The sequence below is a fragment of the Alligator sinensis genome, unplaced genomic scaffold, assembly GCF_000455745.1.
Source record: "Alligator sinensis unplaced genomic scaffold, ASM45574v1 scaffold686_1, whole genome shotgun sequence".
Classification (NCBI taxonomy): Eukaryota; Metazoa; Chordata; order Crocodylia; family Alligatoridae; genus Alligator; species Alligator sinensis.
The window spans coordinates 660,092-681,520 of record NW_005842760.1 but is presented as its reverse complement, the minus strand read 5'-3'; the positions used below and the strand labels follow the sequence as shown (position 1 = coordinate 681,520).

Sequence of the window (21,429 nt, the reverse complement as noted above, 5' to 3'; positions counted from 1 at the left end):
ATGCGGGAGCAGTGTGAGTGCAAGCTATAGGGGCAGTGAGGTTGCAAGGAGTGGGGCATGTGGGAAGGGTGCAACAAGTGTACAAAACTACAGTACATCAGTGGTTCAGAGACATTCTGCAATCAACTGTAATACTTCTATTGTTTCCAGGCCATGGACAGTTGACATAAGAGAGGACTTCTCACTTCTATTACATCGGTGCATAGTTCTGCACCGTTTACAATTACATTTCAGCCCATTTCTGTTAATTACCCCATTTCTCAGCATTATCCAGTTCTTCCTGTAGGATATTCTAATCCTCCTTTGGGTTGACAATGCCTCCCAACTTGAGGTGTATCACTCTTTGTTACCAGTTCATTAATGAAAATATCAAATAAGATTGTTCCCAAGACTGATACTTGAAAAACTCAGTAAACTTCCTTCAACCAGAGTTCTCCTTTCTGCACAACCTGTGTTTGCCTCCTCTCTAGCTAATTCCTTATCCACCCCACAGTTCTTATACTAATCAGCATCTTCTCTATTTTGACTAATAATTTTCCATCTGAACTATATCGGATGCTTTCCTGAAGTCTAGGCAGACTAAATCTACTGCATTTCCCTTGTCTAGAAAATTCATTTTCAGTTATTTTATCAATGGGCTAGTCTGGCTCCTTTTTTGGTGGGGGGGAAAACCATTATATTTTGTCCCATTTGTCCCTATTGAATCTGATTTTGTGGCATGTGCCACATCTTTCAGAGTTCTGGGGTGAAGGTTATCTTACACCCTCCGTTTGAGCACATGGAGCTCTTTGAGTTTTGCTTCTGTCTTGCAGTAGGTCAAGTGCATTTCCAGAGCCTCATACCGATTTTAGCCATCCTACCTTTACTTCCACGTTCAACATTTGTCCCAACTGGAGTAAGATATTAATTTAATTTTGGGGCCATATTAAGACTGGGGTTTTTTTAATCCTGACCCTATCCTTATTGCTTAATGGCCCTTGATTCCTTGTTCTCTGTGTATTAAAATGGCTAAAGAGTTATAACTATGGTCACGTTCTTTGCAGTGTCTAATTTTAACAATTCATATTTATCCTTATGCTTTCTGACCTTGAAGATGCACAGTTCTGTAGTGGTCAGTTCTGTTTTTCCCTTTCTTTGTAGGCTTTTTTGTGTATCCTTAATACCATTCTTGAGGTTATCTATTTCTTCCACTTGTTGTATCTCAAACCTTTCCCAAGTTTATTGTCCCTTGCTTCAAATAAAAGCTCCAGGTAATTTGGGTACCTTTTTGATTAGAAGTTCTAAATCTCCTCTGCAAGTCCTTTGGGCTCATCAGCCCAGTTGACTTTTACTAACTAGTTTCTCAAAGGCTGCCTTTTTTGGAATAAAAAACATGAGGTACCTACAAAATAGATTTGTATATCCTTCCATTTAATTTAATCTGAACCAATTTGTGATCACTAGATCCAAAGTTATTTTATATCTGCTTTCTGTATAAGCATCTATCTTCTTATTAGAGCTAAGTCTGAAATAGCATAGAGTCATAGGGCTGGTTGAGACCTCAAGGGTCGTCTTGTCCAACCCTCTGCACACGTGCAGAATTTGCTTTTGTTAAACTCTCACAGATAGATATTTATCTTCTTCTTGCAAACCTCCAGTGAAGAAGGTTTCACAAGATGCCTGAGCAGAATGTTCCATTGGCCTACTGCCAGTGGGCTGCACCAAGGATTGTCCTCCTATGCTTGGCCCACTTCATTCCTGCCTATGGATGCTAGAGAAAAACACAGACGGATACAAGTGACTAATAAAGCAAAATCAAGGAAATAACAATGACCAACAATAACATTTAATCTGCTCCCACCCACAAACACAATCCTGTGCAAATAGGACAGTGTTCATAACAATTAGTTTTAAGAATCTGTTGGGAAGGGCTCAGGGGAAAGCTGTTGGGATGGTTGTAGCACTAGTGTGGATAGCACAAAGGTAGCACCTGCCCTTTGTGTTGAATGTGTGGATTATTTTGCAGGACAGAGCTGTTCAAAACAACCAATGAGACAAACTAGAACCAGAAAGGCAGGTTTAATATGAAGTTATCTGCTATTGCCTATTACCTATATTACATGCATTGCAATATACTACATAACTGTAGAATGCATGCATATGCAAAAATACCTGTTGCTGTCACCCACAGTGGTGTCCTTTCTGTTTCCTAGGACTTGGCAATGGAGTCCACTGTGTTCCTTTTGCTTCTGGTGGCAGTTTGCTTTTACTGCTGCCTCTTTTTCTCTCTCTCCCTAGGTGTTCTGTCTGAAGAGCAGATCCGGCTGAAGAAGCTTAAGAAACAGGAAGATGATCAGGCACGGACTGTTGTTACACGCCCAAACCCCCTGCAGACCCCAAGTACCTCACACAAACTAACCCCCGAGCAGTTAAACATGATAGACAAGCTTGTGGCAGCTCAGCAGCAGTGTAACCGGCGCTCCTTCACAGACAGACTCAAAGTGACGGTACGGGCTGAAAAGAGTAGACTCCAAATTAGAGACTGAAAGTGGAGGCTGGAACTGTGGGTTGTACATGTGGGAAGACCAAGGGCAAGGGTTATGGATTACGTTTTATGGTAAAATGGCAGATGGGGACTTCTCAGCAACTTCTGTGCCTTCTTTATTTCTCTTCCTTTTTTGTCTTATCTCTCTTTCTCTCGCACACAAACACTCTGTCTCCTACTTGTTTTGTCTCTTCTCTGCTCCTACAGCCGTGGCCACAAGTTCCAGACCCTAATAACCGTGAGGCAAGGCAGCAACGTTTTGCTCATTTCACAGAGCTTGCAATCATCTCTGTGCAAGAGATTGTGGACTTTGCCAAGCAGCTGCCTGGTTTCCTGGAACTCACCAGGGAAGATCAGATTGCTCTGCTGAAGACGTCCACCATAGAGGTGAAAATCCAGCCCCAGCCAGTTGAAAAGAAAAGAATCCAATCCCTCAACCAGAGAACCCCTTCTTTTGGTTTCAGTAGCTTCTCTGGGGAAGGAAGAAGCAAGAAACCAGCATTCCAGTGCTAGCATCTCTTAGCATAGGGCACTGTAGAGTATAAGGCAAGAGTATTTTTTGAAGAGCTCCTAGTTACTCCAGTTACAGACTCTTGGCAGGGACCATTGCAGCAGATGGGGCACCATTTGCTTTCTAAGTAAGATGTGTGCACCTTAAGGGTGGTTGGGTGCTTTAGGACCTGATAATCTATAGATCTGAGTGCCTTCCCTACTTCTGTCTTACTGAATGTGTCTCAATGGGTCCATGTGTTTCAGGTGATGCTGCTGGAGACATCTCGGCGCTACAATCCAGAGATTGAAAGTATCACCTTTCTTAAAGACCTGAGTTATAATCGGGATGATTTCGCCAAAGCAGGTGGTGCATTAGACAGGTGTTTTTTTTTTTTTTCTTTCCCTCTGCCTTTCTTTCCCTCTGGATCATTGGGCTTAGAGGGTAGTAGTCAATGGCTCGATGTCTAGTTGGCAGCCAGTATTAAGTGGAGTGTCCCAGGGGTCAGTCTTGGGGCCGGTTTTGTTCAATATTTTAATCAGTAACCTGGAAGATGGGATGGAGTGCACCCTTAGCATGTTTGCAGATGATACCAAGATGTGGAGTGAGGTGTAATAGATATCTAGAGGGTCGGGCTAGGACTTGGAGACTTCAGCAAATTGGAGGATTGGACCAAAAGAAATCTCATAAGGTTCAATAAGGACAAGTGCAAAGTCCTGCACTTAAGACAGAACAATCCCATGCACTGCTACAATCTGTGGACCAACTGGCTAAGCAGCAGCTCTGTAGAAAAGGACCTGGGGGTTACAGTGGACAGTAAGCTGAATATGAGCTAACAGTGTGTCCTTGTGAAGAAAGCTAATGGCATACTGTTCTGCATTAGTAGGAGTGTTGCCAGCAGATTTGAGGGAAGTGATTCTTCCCCTCTTTGGCACTGGTGAGGCTACATCTGGAATAGTGTCCAGTTTTGGGCCCTCCAGTATAGAAAGGATGTGAACAAACTGAAGAGTCCAGCGGAGGGAAACAGAAATGGTTAGGGGGCTGGAGGCATGACTTCTGAGGAGAGGCTGAAGGAACTGGGCTTATTTAGTCTGGAGAAGAGAAGACGGGGGATTTAATAGCAGCCTTCAACTACCTGAAGGGTGGTTCTAAAGAGGATGGAACTAGACTGTTCTCAGTGATGGCAGAGAATAGAACAAGGAACAGTAGTCTCAAACTGCAGCAAGGGAAGTTTAGGTTGGATATTAGGAAGAACTTTCTCACTAGGAGGGTAGTAAAGCACTGGAACAGGTTACCCAGAGAGGTTGTGGAATCTCCATCCTTGGAGGTTTTTAAAAGTTTGCTAGACAAAGCCTTGGGTGGGATGATCTAGTTAAGGGTGGTCCTGCTTTGAGCAGGGGTTGGACTAGACCTCTTGAGGTCTCTTTCCGTCTTGATTTTCTATGATTCTATGGTATATTCTTCTATCTTTTCCTTTCTAGTGATAGCTTTTGGACTCTGGGTGAGTCTAGGACAGGGTATCAAACATGTAGCCTATGGGCCAGGTTCAGCCTGTGGAGGTAGCTTATCTGGTTTGCAGAGCTTCACTGTAGCTGCCAGCAGCAAAGGAGTTAATGCCATTGCTGCTCAATCCTTCCTCATTGTAGGGCCAACTCCCAGAGGGCAAATGCTGCTGCAGAATTTAGTGTTTTCATTTGCTGCTGATGACCAAAATCAGTGGTAGTTGGTGACAGGGGATGACCAGTGGCATTGTTAACTCTCTGGCTGCACTGACACTGTGGCTCATGCACCTGTGGTAGGGGAGGCTGGGGGTGAGCATCAGTGGCACAAACTCCTTGGTTGTATAGCTGCAGCAAGAAGCCTTGTGGGCTGGATTTTGTGGCAGATCATTCCTTTTTTGTGAAAAGCCCCATTGTCGGGGCCAGGCCTGCCAGCACATTTGAGTTTGACGCTTCTGGTCTAGGGATGAAGACAGGAGTTGGCAGCATTTTGGGTATGGTGGGCTGTAATAATTTATCTCATTCCAAGGCAGGCTGGCCCTTCCAACCTAACCGCTGCTATTACTTCTCCCTGCTGTCTGGTTGCCAAAATACTTCAGAAGCCCTAACTTTGTGGGTCAGAAAGAATTGATCTGCAGGCTGGATTTGGCCTGAAAGACATGAGTTGCTAACCCTGGTATAAAGGGTTTATAACAGGGACCCACCAGTATTAACCTTTAGTACCTGAACTAAGCTGACAATATATTATCTTAAAAGATCAGGAAGCAAAACTGCAATGGTCTTCTAACGCTCTTCGTTTCCACACTGCGGAATTATGTCTGATGGGCCAACTTGCCTCTGATCTCCCTAAAGAAAGAGGAAAGGGCTTTCTATTCAACTCTTCCCAATGTTTTGTGGTTATTTCCAGCTACCTTAGCGTAAGAATTCAATGGACTGTGTCAGTAATTCAGTTAAAATCCCTTTATTAAATCCTAAGGCCAGTAGCAATGATATAATTATGTTAAATGAGCATTCTAAAGTACTGTAATGAATACTAATTATCACTGTTACAGCATTTCCTAATGATTGCACCCACACAATAAAATTATTTACACTGATCAGATACCTACAATAAGATCAAGCCCGAGGGCTTGGTGATAGCTTGTGTTAGAGTAGCTGCAATAGTCTCACTGGCATTAACTAAGAACTCCTCTGTCTTTAGTATCTTTTATCTCCCTAGATTTTCCAATTACATTGCCTCCTTTTTGAGTGTCTGCCTTCCAAAAACTAAGCAAATTTGTCTGCAACAGAAGACACGTCTGCTTTCTTTTTCCAAACTCCTTCCCACCTTCCTTGTTTTTAGCTTTTTGTTAATTCTTGTTGGGCTTTCATGGGCTTCCTGGAACCAAAGAATGCACCAATTTAATGTTTTTGCTATTGTTTACCACCTTTCCTTCTACATTAGCGTATCTGCTGCTTTCTTTTGTCTGATTCTTAGCTTGTTCTTCCACAGCAAGTCTATCACTGCAATCTTTCTTTGTCTTTTTGTTTAAACCATGATTTTTCTGCAAGTTTGGCAGCATGTTGCATATAAGAACATATAATCAAATATAACACATCTATTCTATACATATGTTAATTTTTCTTAATGCATCTGAAGCTACACTACATCAACTTGGCATGCAGTCAAACTGTTAAATATTAATCTCTATGCTTGTCTTGGTTGAGAAGGTTGTGCCTGCAATTCTACCTTTGATCTACAAGTAGTCTTTGGGGCTTAGGGCAGGCAGGATCATTAATGGTCACTGGGTAGAGGGCAGCAAGGATTGAGCAAGCAGCATCAGAGATTCAGCAATCTGAGTTGTAACTACCTTTTGGAATCCCCTTTGCTTATGTGCTAATGAGTTGATCCCACCCTCCTGCCTGGGTTACTAGGGGGCACAGGTAACAGGCTACGTCATTATTTGAAAATGAAACTGAACTAGGGAGGCGTATTGCTGCTGAGCAGCACAGCCCTGGCTTGTGTCTCGCAGTTTTTATGGGGGGGATGTAGTTGGGTAGAACTGGTCCTGTTGGGACATTGTGTGCTTCATCAGCTCAGACTGGGGACTCTAGGAGTAATGGCACTAGGTTGACTACGTTTTGGTGGATGAAGTACATTCCAGAAAGTAGCTTGTGTATCAGTTCAAGACATTTTAGAAACCTGTGCAGATTATAACAGAAATGTTGTTGTTTTGTAGTTTGTGAGGTGTGATTTCTCAAAAGTGCTCAAGCAGCCTTAATTGCAGTTGAAACCCATAAGAATGTGTGCGCTCAGTACTTCTGAAAATAAGACTGCAGCTCTCCCATAATTTTGGATCCTCTGAGTGTCAATTGTAGAAAGGCCCTTTTGAAAACTCCCACTTCTGTAATATATACCCAAGAATTTTTAAGACTGTCAGCTCAGGAGATTTTGAACTGGCCCATCAATGGGGACTCTGGTTTGACAGAAGCAAACAGTGATACGCATAAAGTTCACTGTAAGTAGATCTGTACTGCTTCCACGGTACTCTTGAGACTGCCACTGAGAAACATGCTTCACACACGTACCCACTTCCGCCCTGTGCACAGTAAACAATGAAGGTACTCCAGGGACAGGACCATGGATTACAGCTACATTTCCATTTCCAAGAGACTGTGGATGGAATAACTTCTTACACTTGCCACTTGAGTAGCCTTTGCACTGAGTCTACTTTAGGGCTTTGGCCTTGGGGTTGCAAAATGGGAGGTTCATTTGTTTGGTTTTTTTAGGTTTTTTTTTTTTTAGTCAATGCTTCCTTTGGAAATGTTATGTTGAACTTCATATGTAGTGATCTCAATATAAATGTAATGGGTGGCACTGTCTGAACATCTCCATTTATTTCTCTTGGGTGCAGTAAGGAGTTACTTCTCAGTACTTGGCCACCTTCCTTATGGAGTCTGTTTCATTAACTTATTTCACATCAAGATGGAGAGTAGTTTGAGGGATTCTCATTCAGTATTCTAGGGCTACATCACTGTGTGTGTGTGTGTGTGTGTGTGTGTGTGTGTGTGAGATTTGTTAAGTGACATTTTAACATTAAGAACATGTTGAATAGCAAACTTGCTTGTCAAACCCAATATGTGATGGGGATTAGAGGAATGGCAGGGTGAGATTGTGGTGCTGAGGATGGGGTAATAGAGGAAATAGTAATGGGATTGGGAGCAGGAGGTGGGTTGTCCCTCTGGGATTGAAGGGGTTTATGGTATGGTCCCAGAGTGGGGCAGGGGTTTTTCTGTCTGGGCCCTTGGCATTTTTGTAAACTTGTTGCTGTAGTGATTTAACTCTTTCATTTTACTATTGTCTGTTAAGGTTCCCAGAAGTAAGGTCAGTTTTATACTGGCTTTTATTGGATCAACTAAATAATTGGGAGAGATGTTAGACAAGCTTCTTGGCACAAAATGGCATTCCTCAGGTCTTGGGAAAGACATAGATGCAGCTTAAGTTAAATACCAAGTAAAACAATTACTTTTGTTTAATTTACTTATGTAAGTGGAAGAGTCATTTAAGAAAAGCAGGAGGGTGGTAAAGTTGTGGAGCAGGAAGAAGCTATCAGAGGTAGCTACAAAGCAAGTAAAAGGCAGTTGAAAAACATTGACTTAATTTTGTAATAGAATAAGACCATTCAAAAGGGAAGAGGGTTGTTATTACTTCTCTGTACTCCACAAGTTAGTAGAAAGAGCATGTAAATTGTAATGTGACATAAGACAGTATTCTATATTTGGTCCATGGTTTTTCCTGTCCAGTAAAGTTATGGAGTTTTGTTCCCACGCATCTGCTGAAGGCATCCTGTAACTTTCTCTTGCGTACAAAGACTGTCACATCAGAGATGGAGTGGTTATTCTGTGAAAAATTGTCATACTGGTAACTTGTGTGCGGGCCGGGAGCGACCCGAGCCCTTTTCCGTGCTGCATGCGGGCTGTGGCCAGCAGCCCAGGCACGCTGGATCGGAGAGGGAGGGCGACGAGCTGGAATTAGGCACAAACGCTTAGCGGTAGTTTTAAAGATTGTTTACTTGCACCGAGATGGCAGTGGTGCAGGTTGGAAAACTTGCTTGTGTTGCGGTTACAGACACAGACAACACGGACGGTTGCGTGGAGTTTGCTAGGCTGCACGGAACAGAGCTCCAGATGCTCTGGGTGAACGCGCCACCAAAATCGAAATCGGAGATATGTCTTATAAAATTTGCGATCGAAGACGGGAAGAGGTGGGCGATGGATCAGGTCGCCAAGCTCCTCTGAATCTCACACAGGGTCTCTATTACCCTGCCGTGTATCCAGAGTCCCCACGAGATGGATATGGAGTCCTCTTCGGCTTGGGCGGAAACTGCTCAAGCCTCTTATAGGGCTAACAGGTCAATCGTTAGCCGCCATGTGGGAATAATTTAAAACTAGCCAATAGCGGGGAACGAATTTGCATACCAGTGGTGGGAACTCTTTTGCACCGTGCATTTCTCTTGCAACTTGAGCAATGTACTCTTCAAAAGAAGCTGCAGAAAGGCGGGAAACTCGTCCCTGCACCGGGGTTTCCTCTGCAACAGGAAACTCTCCCATGCAATGAAGCTGCAACTTGGCGGGGATAATTCTGGTGCCGAAGCGCACACAAAATCATGCCTTTGGGTCATGTCAACTTGATGTTTCTTTATCGTTTTTCTGTGAGAACTCTGTCTGGAGCATAGTAATTTAGTTTTGCCCACATAGCTTCTATAGGGGCATTTAGTATGTTGATTGAGATGCTGCATCTTTTTTTAGACAGGTGTAGGATCCACAGATTCGGATAGTTTAATTGTGGGGTGTGTTGATCATGGTGATGGTGGAGATGTTTTGAATAGCTTTGCATTTAGTGTTTAGGTTAATCTTGTTCTACTTAATGTTTGTTGATCTGTGAAAAATTTTCTTCTGATGATGAGTTGGGCCTGGTGTTTGAAAGCTGGTGGGAGGAAGGGGCTGGTCCATAAGTTGTGGCCCTCTTCAAGTATAGGTTGTAATTGGAAACTATAAAGGGGGGGATCAAAATAGTGTGGGATGGTATGTGACAACAAGGGGTGAACAGTTCCTTTCTGTTTATTGTAATAGGTTTGTGAGGGGTATTTGGGTGGCTCATTCTGTAGGCTGCTATGGGCAGATCACAGCGGGGTATGTTTGGTCAAGCTAGTTGAGCTTACCTGTTTTACTTTTGCTGCTGACTTTGGCCAAGGACCTACTGTTCAGGGCCCTTGCCTCTGCTGCAGCCAGGCTAGTAGATAATACCTGGAGGCCACCCAGGCTTGTTAACAATGCAAAACAAACAAAAGAAGTTAAACAAATAAGTTAGCACTTAGCTGTCTTCCAGTGGTTCTTCCAGGCTTCACCTTCTGGTTGCCTCTTATCTTTCAGAGGCTTTGCAGAGCCACAGGCTTGTGCAACAAAGCAAGTGATCAAGCAAACAAACAGAGAAGAGCCCTGCTCTGGGCTCTCCTGGTGGCTGCTTAACCCCTGGTAGCTCCAGGCAACCTGCTCCCTGGCCAGGTGCAGCCCCTGGAGGCTGTTTTTCAGTGTCTTTTATCAGTCCCACTCTGGGCTCACCTGGCTAACCCTCTCTTACTCCCCACACCTGTCAGCACCCTTGCTGAGGGACTTGCTTCATCCCATGACCCGGTTCCCAGCCTCTAGTGAGTTCTCCCAGGTCTGGGGTGGGTGTGCAGAGGTGCTTCTGTGGTGTGGGGGCTGTTCAGGTGTAGTCTTTTTCTCTGCTGGAGTGTCCTTGCTGGATAAAAAGGTAGTTTTTAGATTGGAGAGGTGAGTATCACAAATTCTTTATAAAGCAGATGTAGTGGTATCTGTGGGCCTGGCTATAGATTACATCCTTGGTGGCTATATAGAACACCAATGAGGTGGTTCCTCAGTTTCTTGGAGAGTAATGCACAGCTTGTCAGTGCTTGTCTATAGAGTGGCTTGGTCACCTGGAGTCTCTTAAGTATGATGTTCTTCTGCTAGAAAGACAATATCTGAGCATATGTGAGTAAGCTTCTTGTGTAGGTTAATTTGCAGCCCATTTCATTTGGATGAGTATGGTGCCTGCCATGAGCACAGAGGTGGTTAGCTGCATTTAGTCTGAAGGCAGGTAGAAGTCAGGGTAAGGTGGTATCTTAAGTTAACCGGGTCAGAGAGGCATGAGCTCTTATGGGTAACGACCTGTTTTGCCTTATAAAGTAGGTTGTTGACTATATGGCAGCTCATGCCCCTTTGAACCAGTTTGTTTCCAAAGTGCCACCCTACACTGCTAGCTTCCTTGGTGTGTTTGGGATGATCACTAGTTTTGTAGAAGTCAGTGGTCCATGGGGGCTTTTTGGCATATAGCTGTGAAGTGCCATTCTGGATGTGGATTATAGTATCTAGAAAGTTAATGTTGGTGTAAGAGTGTTCTAGAAAAAAATTGATAGGAAGGTGATATTTGTTGGAACAGTGGTAGAAATCTGTAGGAGAATTCAGATAGTTCATAGGATGAAAATGTCAAACATGTATCTCAGGTACTGTGATAGTTTAATGATGCAGTTTTCTAAAAATTCCTGTTTGGGTGGTTCTGATGTATAGTTTATGCTGTATCTTCTCTTTTTCCCAGACCTGAGGGAGGGTTTTTTATGCCTGAGAACTTGTCTGACATCTCTCTCAACTATATAGTTGGTCCAGTACAAGATATTACCAAGCACACCTTGCTGCTTGCACATTCCCTGGATCATCCTAGTTGGAACACTCCCACAGTACTATAAGTTGTCCAGGGGCATTTAAACCTTTGGAAGGTAGCGTCAGCCAATTAATAACAATAACAACATGGCCTGATTCCTTTTCCTTTTCCCTTTCCTCTCTCCTCCCCCCCTGCCCCTCCAACCCTCAGGCATGTGTGCACACACAGCTCCCTAATAATCTGCTTTGTGAAGGGAGCCCCAGTTACCCCGTTTATGGGCTATAAGGTAACTTCCCCTTTGGACTCCCCAGGAGTGTAAAGATGCTCCTCCAGGCCTTGCCTCCATCTCAGTTTTTTCTTCAGTAAGTTGCTCATGTCTTGCATTGGGGGTGGGGGGAATGAGAGAGGCAGGGGGCAATGGCCAGCACTAATCCTTGTTCCTTTCTCCTCCCCTGCCCCACTTCCCTCCCCCCACAGGATTGCAGTTCGAGTTCATTAACCCCATTTTTGAGTTTTCAAAGGGAATGAATGATCTACAGCTCAACGATGCTGAATATGCACTTTTAATTGCCATCAACATTTTCTCTGCAGGTAAAAACTCAGGAAAGAGGTGGAGAGCAGCATTCCTTAATTAACAATGCAGAAGGATAGGGCAGCCCTGGGACACAGTTTGAGGGAAGGGGTGACAGGGCTTTAAGAAGGGCAGGGTCCTCTTATTGGTATTGAGTTGGTGTAGTATGACTTATGCTGTTCATATTCATTATGTACCGAGTGTTCTAGAGATCCCCTTCCACATGAGGGCAACTGTGCATTGTTCTAAGAGCATGTTTTAGATCAGCTGAATTGTAATCAATCCCCTTCAGAAGCCATTATTAGGCTGTATGAAGGCTTCTACTGCTCCTTTGGCAAAGGACAGTAGTGACCCCTAGTGGCCAGTTAGGGATAGTTTGAAGTGTGGGCCCATTACAGCACTAGGCCAAGCGCTGTGCAAGGATGCCGTTGGATCAGTATTTCCTCTGGTTTATCGATAGAAGGATCAATATTTCTTTATTTCTCCTGGTGGATTAGCTGCTGAAGAAAGTCTCCCATTCTTGCCTGAATGGAATAATGCCTCACATCTCCATTAGGTCTGGAATGTGAAACCCGGCAAGTTAGACCAGGCTGCCCTGGCTGGTAATCTTTTGCCACAAGGCTAACTCCTCTTATTCAACAATACATCCTAAACAAGGATGAGATGGAAATAGGCACAGGAAACTGAGTCTCCCAATGACTTCAATCTTGGGAAGATAAGCTATTAGGAGAGCTGGGAGTTGAAGGGGAGGGAGTATCAAGAGATTGGGTTTAGCCTGGAATCTCAAGAATGGCAAAGCTACCTACTCATTTATAATCCGTTTTTTTGGCAGACCGACCGAACGTGCAGGACCAGGCCTTGGTGGAGAGGCTGCAGCATACCTATGTAGAGGCCCTTCATTCTTACATTTGTATCAACAGACCAAATGTAAGTGCCTGGCTGAGTCCTGAGAATCAGCTGGTGTGTGTGTGTGTGTACATGGACTGACTTTAATCATCCTCTCATACACTGAAAAGGACCCTTGGCAGATAGTGCTCTTGCTCAGTTCTTAGTAGTTCTCCTGCCACTGACATGTTCTAACTGCTGTCCTACAGTGGCTACTGTGGGAGAAGCAGGACCTTGAAGTTGTGAACTGCTGCTATAACCTTCTATCCTGTAGCATTCTCAGCATCGCAACCTTCTGGGAAAGGCAGGGCCTGAAGTGTCTAAGAAGCCTCACATTACTGCTTCTGTCCCACTTCCTTCAGTGCCTCCTCTTGGAGGATGTAAGCTTATGCTTACAGGGCACTCAGTATGTGGTTAGTCTTCTGTGTAAAACTTTGGTCTAGTTTAGTGGTTCTCAAACTGCTTTGGGTCACATTCCCCCTTTTAAATTGGTTACACCCTTTGCACCCCTTTGATTTTGTCTTATGGGTAATAAAAGTAAGACTTAGTCATACAACCACTATGTAGCAACCTCTCCAGCAACTGGAGAGAGATTGTAGAGTTCTTCATTTTTTTTCTTCCTTTTCCTTGGTTTCCCCTTTCCTTTCTTGTCCCTCTGCTTGCATGCAATCTCTTGACCATCTATTTATGTGACCCTGCAGGACCACCTGATGTTCCCGCGGATGTTAATGAAGTTGGTCAGTCTTCGGACTTTAAGCAGCGTCCACTCTGAGCAGGTGTTTGCCCTTCGATTGCAGGACAAAAAGCTCCCTCCTTTGCTCTCTGAAATCTGGGATGTGCATGAATGACCATGTGCTCTCAGGGCACTGACTTGGTGAAGTAACAGCCATCTCCCAGCCTTTGCTAACAAGAAGCAAAGCCAGCTTCTCCTCTCCAGAGCACTGAACTGTGGGCTAGACAGTGCAGGGAGCAATGAGCCTGTGGTTTCTATGATGTGCTGAGACTGTGCAAGAGGCATCTGGGATAGATCAGATGGTTTGGGTTGCTGGGGGTCTGGGTATTTGTTTTTTGGGGCTTTTATTTTTAATCTTTGATTTTAGTGCCCTCCCCACAGCAATGGATAACGTGAAACCCCTCAGAATGGTGAACTGAAGACCATATCCCAAACGTCTCTTCAAGGTCTGTTTTTCTTTTCTGAGCACATGTCCTGGGTTTTTGCCACACCTATCCTTTCCCCTTTCAGTGATTTTTGAGTTTGAAAGTGAATTTGATTTGCAGGAATTTTGCCAAACCCTCTTAATCTTCGGGAGCAACCCAGACCAAAAGGCTTCTTCAGGGTCCCCAGCACACGTGAATCTGAGGATCTCAGGGAAGGGGGTTGGACTAGATGACCCTTGAGGTCCATTCCAGCCCTATGATTCCATGATTCTGTGTGGGTTTTCCTGGGGGATTGCTGGGTTTCTTGTACCTAAAGTCTCTGTTATGTGCTGCCTTTCACAAAGATTCCCAGAGAAGTGGCTTATTGCTGGCTATTTAATACTTGTGAGACGATGTTCTGTTGAGGTCCCGTCTGACCCTAGCATCTATAAGAACTGGGTGTATGGGGGAGGTTGTATGGGCAAGGATCATCTTCTGTGCCTAACAGGGAAAACATGCTTGAAGTTGTGGGGATTTTTTTTATAAGGTGACCCTTGACCACAGTACTGTCCTGTGGATCCCTATACAAGTCTGTTCACTTCTTTCATTTTGGAGCTGGGAAAAAAATAGGTTTAAAAATCATGGAACAGATTTTGTGTTGGGGTGGATCAGAAGAAAGTAAAGAAAATAGAAACATTGGTGTCTGGGCAAGAAAGGTGGCAGAACCCCCAGAAATGTAGAGTGTATGTCATGTGTTCCAATGAGTGTGTCAAGATTATCAGCTGGGCAGAGAATACATTGTATTTATAGCATAATAACAGGTATTGCCCAACCTATGGGCTTCACTGCTTTCTGAGAACTCTGTCTGCAGGAGTTCTGAGCATAACTAGCTCTCCTTGAGTCTTCCCCCTTATGCCAAAGGTCTTTCCAAGTTGTATGGACAAGTTTTAGTCATTTCTTCTCTTGGTGTATGCAGATGTCCCCCACATGATGAGTACTCTTCTGTTCTGGGATATCTAGGTTTTAAATCCTTTCCTCTTCATCTTGAGCAGTGGTGAGAATCACCCACCAGGGACTTATGCCTGTGGTCCTTAAGTATTTTATTATGTAGAGCAATATTTTTGTCTGACAAAAAAGATTTTCATTGCAAAATGTGCTAGTCATTATATAAGAAACAACTTATTGAGTTAGATCCCTAAGATGTAACCCTAAATACCCTTGTGGCCTGATCTGATAAAACTTTTAACAGGGATCTGTTTGCCCAGTGAACATCCTGAGAACCTATGTTCACATGGACTTGTATAGGTTTTTTTTTTTTTTGGCTGTGTACCTGAACGCTACACCCACGGTGAGGGTATTGTCTGTTTTGCACTTGAGGTTGGTCCCCTGCCACTGGCCTTCACTCTGCACCTTTGTAAAGCACTTGTAACAATCTGTAAAATAATCTGTTTTTATAACTCAATACAATTGCAGAAATTCTTGTTTTAAATCTGTATTTTTAACTAATCTGTTTGAGAAATGTTAATGTTTATATAAAAGAATAAAGCCTAATACAGGATATTGACATACTGTGGTATACCATCTTTGGGGTTTGCATAAGCTTTGGAACATTTGGTTCATTAGTCTGAAATCATGCAGAAGGTGAGGCATCTGACTAAGTACCATATTTACCTGAATACAAGATGACCGTGAATTTAAGATGACCCCCCTTCCCACTGTAATTGGATTCTATACATGGAAAATTTATAAATTTATTATAATTTTCCATGTATGGAATTAATTATTGGAGGATCATCTTAAATTCTCCCCCAACCCCCACTTAAGGGGGCGGGGAAAAGGTGATGAAGGAGGAAGTAATGGGGAAGGTGGTAGGGGAACAGACAGTGGGGAAAACCAGTTGGGGGATGTGCTAGGGCAGGCAATGGAAGTGGTGGGGGGACAGGTAGGGCAGTAAGGGGCAAGCCATGGAGCAAGCAGTTTGGGGGAGCTAGAGTGTGGGCAGTGAGAGAAGCAGGCAGCTTGCCCCTGCTGCCTGTGCCTGTCCCCCCACAGCCTCAGGACCTGGTCCCCCTTTCCCGGTTTCCCCTCTCCTTTTCCTCCCCCCACCCCCCCAGTGCTTCTGTACCCTGCAACCTTCGGTCCCTGCCCTCCTTCCTTCCATCTCTACCATTATCTGCCCCCTCCCTGCTTACCTTTGCTCCCAGCTGGCAGGCTCTGTCCCTGCTGCTGCAGCCTGTGGCACTGAGCATGGTTCTAGATCAGCTGGTAGCAGGGCAGAAGCCGGCACTGTTGCTACAGCGCCAGGCTGAGGCATGTGCTCCATGTTCCAGGCTGCAGCAAGGACAGAGCCTGCTGGGACAGGGCAAAGGCAAGGAGGAGTGCGGCAGAGGGGGAGAAGTGGTGCAGTGGGGAAACTGGGGGTAGTGGGGGCTTGAAGCTGCTGGGGAGGATTGGCAGGGGGTTTAGAGGCAGCAGGGCCCTGGCCTCAGCCCCAGCTCTGGCCCCAGGTTGGGGCTGGAGCTGCAGCAGCTGTCTGCCCCCTGCCACCTTGTACTCAACTATAAGGTGAGGGGCTTTTTCCCTATGTTAAATGGGGAAGAAAACCCCATCTTCTCATCAAGTAAATACAGGCTCATGCCTCTCTAAACCAGCTAATCTCTAAGGCTATAAACAGACATTGCCAAATGGAGTGAATCGGCTGTGCTGGGATGTGTTCTGTCACAGCTGATTTGTTTCATTGGATGAAACAGATGTTGACTATTGTCCCACAGGGCCTCTTCTGCTCCCAGGCCTTCCCAGGCCCAATCCTGTAGGACAACACTTGGTACATACCTCTGCAAGTGGGGAAACCGAAGGTGCCTCACTTGCAGAGGCATGTCTGGGGATTGTAATGCCTCTGCAAGTAGGGAAACCTGGGCAGGCACTCCTGGGGCTTCAGGGGCCTGAACCTGCCTGCTGCAGGAATTTCCCCAGGTTGCCTGCACTCTTCTGCCTTAAAACAAATGGATGTACATCACAAATACTGCCTTTTAGCACAGCCACAAATTCGGGGATTGAAATCTGTTTACTTTCACTTTGTGCTGCCATAAACATTTTTATTGGCAGCAAAAAGGCAGTGTCTGTTTGCAACCTAAGGTGCTACCCTCCTTTGCACATACTAGATGAATGTTTTGTATGAGAACTGAGATTACTAAACATTTTCCTGTTTACCAAAGTTGGCCGATTTCAGGGTGTAGGTCAAATGCAGCTTGTAGACACCCACAACATATACTGCAGTGTGCGTTCTGCCTTGACTTGTGCTGCCATGGTCAAGATGCAGCATTGCATGCAGGGATCCATAGTGTAGTATGTTTAGTGTTCTGCAGTTTGGGTTTTTACCAAATTTCACCGATTTTTTTTTTTTTTTTTTTTAATTACCTGATATTTATTTATTTATTTTATTTTATTGAAGTTATTCAGTTTCTACTGATTTACACCCATTTTTCACATGCCTCCTGGGACCTATGCTGTGGCTCTGTTTCATGCCCCACCCCACCCTGGCTGGGTAGCACCTGGTGGGGTGGGTGCGGGGGGTCCCAGGGGCTCTGGCCCAGCGGCGCAGCTGGGGCTGACCTGCTCCAGTCAGTGCAGGGCAGGTCAGGGCTGGTGCGGGGAGGCAACTGGTGCTGGGGTGGTGGGTTCTCCCTCAACCCCCCCCTTCACAGGCTTTCCTGTGTCCACATACACTGAGCGCTCCCTTCCCCCCCAAATTCATTATTTTCCCTGATTTAAACCTGTTCTTGTTTTTTGTTTTTTTCTTTTCTTCCTTTTATCCTGATTTTCAATTCAGTTTTTTTTATGTTTGGAAGATAAACCCTGAAAAATTCCCGGTTTTTTTTTTTTTTTTTTTTTAATTTTTTTAAATAACTAAAAATGCAGAACTTCAAGTATGCTGTATTTCTATCCCAGAGAAAGGAAGGCTGCAAATTGCTCTACATCATGTTCACTAATACTCTTGCCTTCACCATAAAATGTAGCCATTAACACATCAAAATCCTAGTATAATCAAGGCAAGATATAATCTTAATATGTTTTGTTGTAGTAAACTATTAGGTTCTACATGACTAAGCACTTTCTCCTTGAGCCTAGCCCAGCCTAGGGTTTAAGGAGAGAATTGGCACATGCTAATAGTCTCATATTGACTAGCTTGACTGCCTTTCATGTGTTTTAAACATGGTCAAATTAAATCCTAGAGGGGGGTCCAAGTTCATCTTGACCAGCAAACACAAAAAACATTAACCTGCCTCTCATTTAGTTGCTGCAAGAATTACAATAACAAAAGCCACATATACATCCCTTAAGTATGTGTTTGTACATGCTTTAGTTAATGCTCAAGTTCTATAGCTAAGGTGAGTTAAAGCCCATGCTTTGTCTGCTCTAACCCACTGAATCTCCATTGAGCCTGTAGCTCAAGTGTATGCTGTTGTACCCATGTTTAGATAGCTTTTCAGTGACATGCCATGGTTTCCAGAGCCTGGCTGTTTCAAGCTATCTGTGTTCTCAGCTGCTGTGTGCTTCCTGTACACTGTAAGACTCCTGTGCTCTATTTACGTAAACCTTCAATCCACACAGCTTCATCCATTTTCTGAACAGCTAAGCAAAACTAACCAACCCAGCATGCTTCTGGGTCACATTAGCATTGTGGTTAACCTCTGGTGTGAACAGGAGTATAAGTCTGAGAGACAAATCTGAAACACATTTGTATGAACCACCCCAAAGGGCCTGGTAGATGTGAAGACCAAGCAGCCTTCTGTCCAGCCCTAGTAGTGCATTAAGTTAAAGATAAAGACCTCTAACCATGGAGATAGGGTGGTAACCACAAGTTGAGCAGCTCTCCACTTTCCTACTCTCACTATGAAAAGCTTGAGTGCTATTTTGACTGCTGGATCCTCAACAGTGCCCTGAAACTAATAGTTTTATAGGGGTGGTATGTTAGTTAGATCAGTGAGAGAGCGAGCAGGGAGGCACCAGAGGGGATCCCAGCAATAGAGGGAGCAGGACATCAAAAGAATGGACTCATGACTAAACTTGCTGCTTAGACGGAGCCTGGATCTGGACGTGCAGCTGGAGGGATAAGGGTTTGCATTTCTGGGTTCTGTTTGGAATTGGGCCCAGGCTGGTGGGAAAGCAGTGCTGAAGCCACAGCTGGGTAAGTGGCATTCATTATCTCTATTGTTAGGGGGAAACTGCAGCATGAATTGAAGTGCTCTTTTTAACTGTCACACACGTAGGCTGATATACAGTTGTACTGTTGCTACCATTACAACAATGTCCCAAGCAAACAAGAAATCCAGGTTGCTGCATTATGTGCAAGATGCCCTGAGGGCCTTAGTCCCTGGTGTCCTTGTTCTGTGTATTCACAGCACGCCAGCCCACCATCAGGGCTGTGGCATCACTCTTGCTGTTAGTAAACCTCTGCATCCTGGCTCAGCATCCTGTTAATGTTTATCCAGCATCCCCCCTGTTCCATGCAAGTGATGGTTTTGAATTCTTTTTTCATGCAAAAGAAAGTTAAGACTGTTAACAAGATTACCAGGCAGGGCATATTTCAAACAGCAGCCTTGGGACTCCATAGCTCTTTCTGTTTCTCCATGTGCTGTTCAGTTGGCAGGTGCTAAAAACCCCCTCTATAAATAGATAGCTTCCTAGCAGTATTCTTGAAGGTTGGTTTGTCTTTTACTCAGGGATTCCCAGTGGATTAAAATCCTCAGGGCCCGCCCTGACCTGAAATAATATTAAATTCTATGCTGTTACTAGTACCCAACCCCCTTTCACACACTCAGCCACAACCCATAAAAGTTTGCTTGTAAATAATTAAAATCAAAATTCCCCACAATTTGTATCTCTGGTCTGAGTGCCTGGCTAGAAGGAACAAAAGAATAGGCCAACATTAGAGTATAAAGAGTAACCAAGTACCCCAACTCAATAATGCATTGAACAGATACAGAATGATAATCCTTCTGCCCCCAATAGACAACAAATAATCAGCTTTTTCCTTTCCCTGGAAGGGACTTCTACTTGAGCAAAACCATACCCACAGCACCAGGTTCTTGAAGACAGAACCCTCACACTGCATAGGAATAGAAAAGAGGATCAGTGATGACATGTTGCATGATGTTCACAGTTAGACAAATATACCTGAAGCATCAGAGAGGGGAGGATGAAACATTTTTATATTTTCCTCAAGTGCAACCAGGTGATAAGGGCCCATGACCAAATGCAGCAGAAGCTGTATGAGCAGTTGGTCATCCTGATGACCACCCGACTACTGCTTCCAGCACCAGCGCCCACAGCCTTACCAATTTCTGCAGCCAATTATATAGCTGCTGGAAAATGTTGGGGCTGGCTGGGTTGTGAGCCACTTCATGAACTGAAATGGGCAGACAGATGTTCTGTTTGCTCCACCCCTGTTCAAGTGTATACAAATCAGTGAATCTATTCAAACGGAGAAGAAAAATACATATGCTCAGAGCTGGCTTTAGGGCAGGGTGATGTGGGCAACTGCCCAGGGTGCTGCGATCAGTGGGGTGCCACACGCATATACACGTGTGAGTAGCCTGCACTCACAACAGCGCTCTCCCCCCACCCCACCCGGCCCTGGTTGATCTATACCCGAGGCAGGAGAAGCAGTGTCCAGCCCAGCCCCACCTCCTGCCTCCAGTGGCTCAGGAGGAGTTGGGTTGGGTAATGTAGGCAGCAGTAGGGCAGGAAATGCTTAGCTGGGTAGAGTTGCAGACACTTTTTGGAGGGTAGGATTAGGATTCAGAATGACCATGATGAACTAGAAAAATAGTCTGAAATTCATCTAATTCAATAAAAGACGCATGAAAACCCCTGTATTTAGGACAGAATAATCATATGCCCAAATAAATACTGGGCAATGACTGGGAACATGAGACAACAGTGTGCTCTTGCTGCAAAGAAAACAATAGCATACAAGGTTGTTTTGGCAGAAGTGTTGCCTGCAAGTCAAGGGAAGTGATTCTTCAGTTCTATTCTGCATCAGTGAGGCCTCACTTGGAGTACTGTGTCCAGTTTTTGGCACTGCACATGGACAAACTGGAATGGGTCCAGTACTTAAAAAAAGCAAAACAAAAAGCTAGATGTCTAAGAAACCTGCTTTACAAAGAGAGGCTGGGAAAAACCAGGATTATTTTAGTATGAAGAAGGGAAAAGGGCCAATGTGGTCCCCATTTTCAAGAAGGGGAGGAAGGAGGACCCGGGCAACTATAGGCCAGTCAGTCTCACCTCCATCCTTGGGAAAGTCTTTGAAAAAATTATCAAGGCTCACATTTGCGAGAGCCCGGCTAGACAAATTATGCTGAGGGGAAACCAGCATGGGTTCGTAGCAGGCAGATCATGCCTGACTAATCTAGTCTCTTTTTATGACCAGGTTATGAAACGCCTGGACACAGGAGTAGGGGTGGATGTCGTATACTTAGACTTCAGGAAGGCCTTTGATACAGTATCCCACCCCATACTGGTGAACAAGTTAAGAGGCTGTGACTTGGATGACTACACAGTCCGGTGGGTGGAGAATTGGCTAGAGGGTCGCACCCAGAGAGTCGTGGTGGATGGGTCGGT

At 44.6% G+C, this 21,429-nt stretch overlaps 1 protein-coding gene across 1 annotated transcript in view; it reads left to right on the top strand.

The window, feature by feature from the left end:
* Positions 1-15,370, top strand: part of NR1H3 (nuclear receptor subfamily 1 group H member 3) — a 22,052-nt gene extending 6,682 nt beyond the window's left edge. Inside the window, 7 exon segments of the mRNA XM_025216673.1 lie at positions 1-13; positions 2,278-2,486; positions 2,732-2,911; positions 3,281-3,380; positions 11,691-11,804; positions 12,617-12,711; positions 13,371-15,370. The exon segment at positions 1-13 is cut by the window's left edge and continues 12 nt beyond it. Of these exon segments, the coding sequence (XP_025072458.1) occupies positions 1-13; positions 2,278-2,486; positions 2,732-2,911; positions 3,281-3,380; positions 11,691-11,804; positions 12,617-12,711; positions 13,371-13,517 (858 nt within the window). The 3' untranslated portion in view covers positions 13,518-15,370.
* Positions 15,371-21,429: the final 6,059 nt, after the last annotated feature.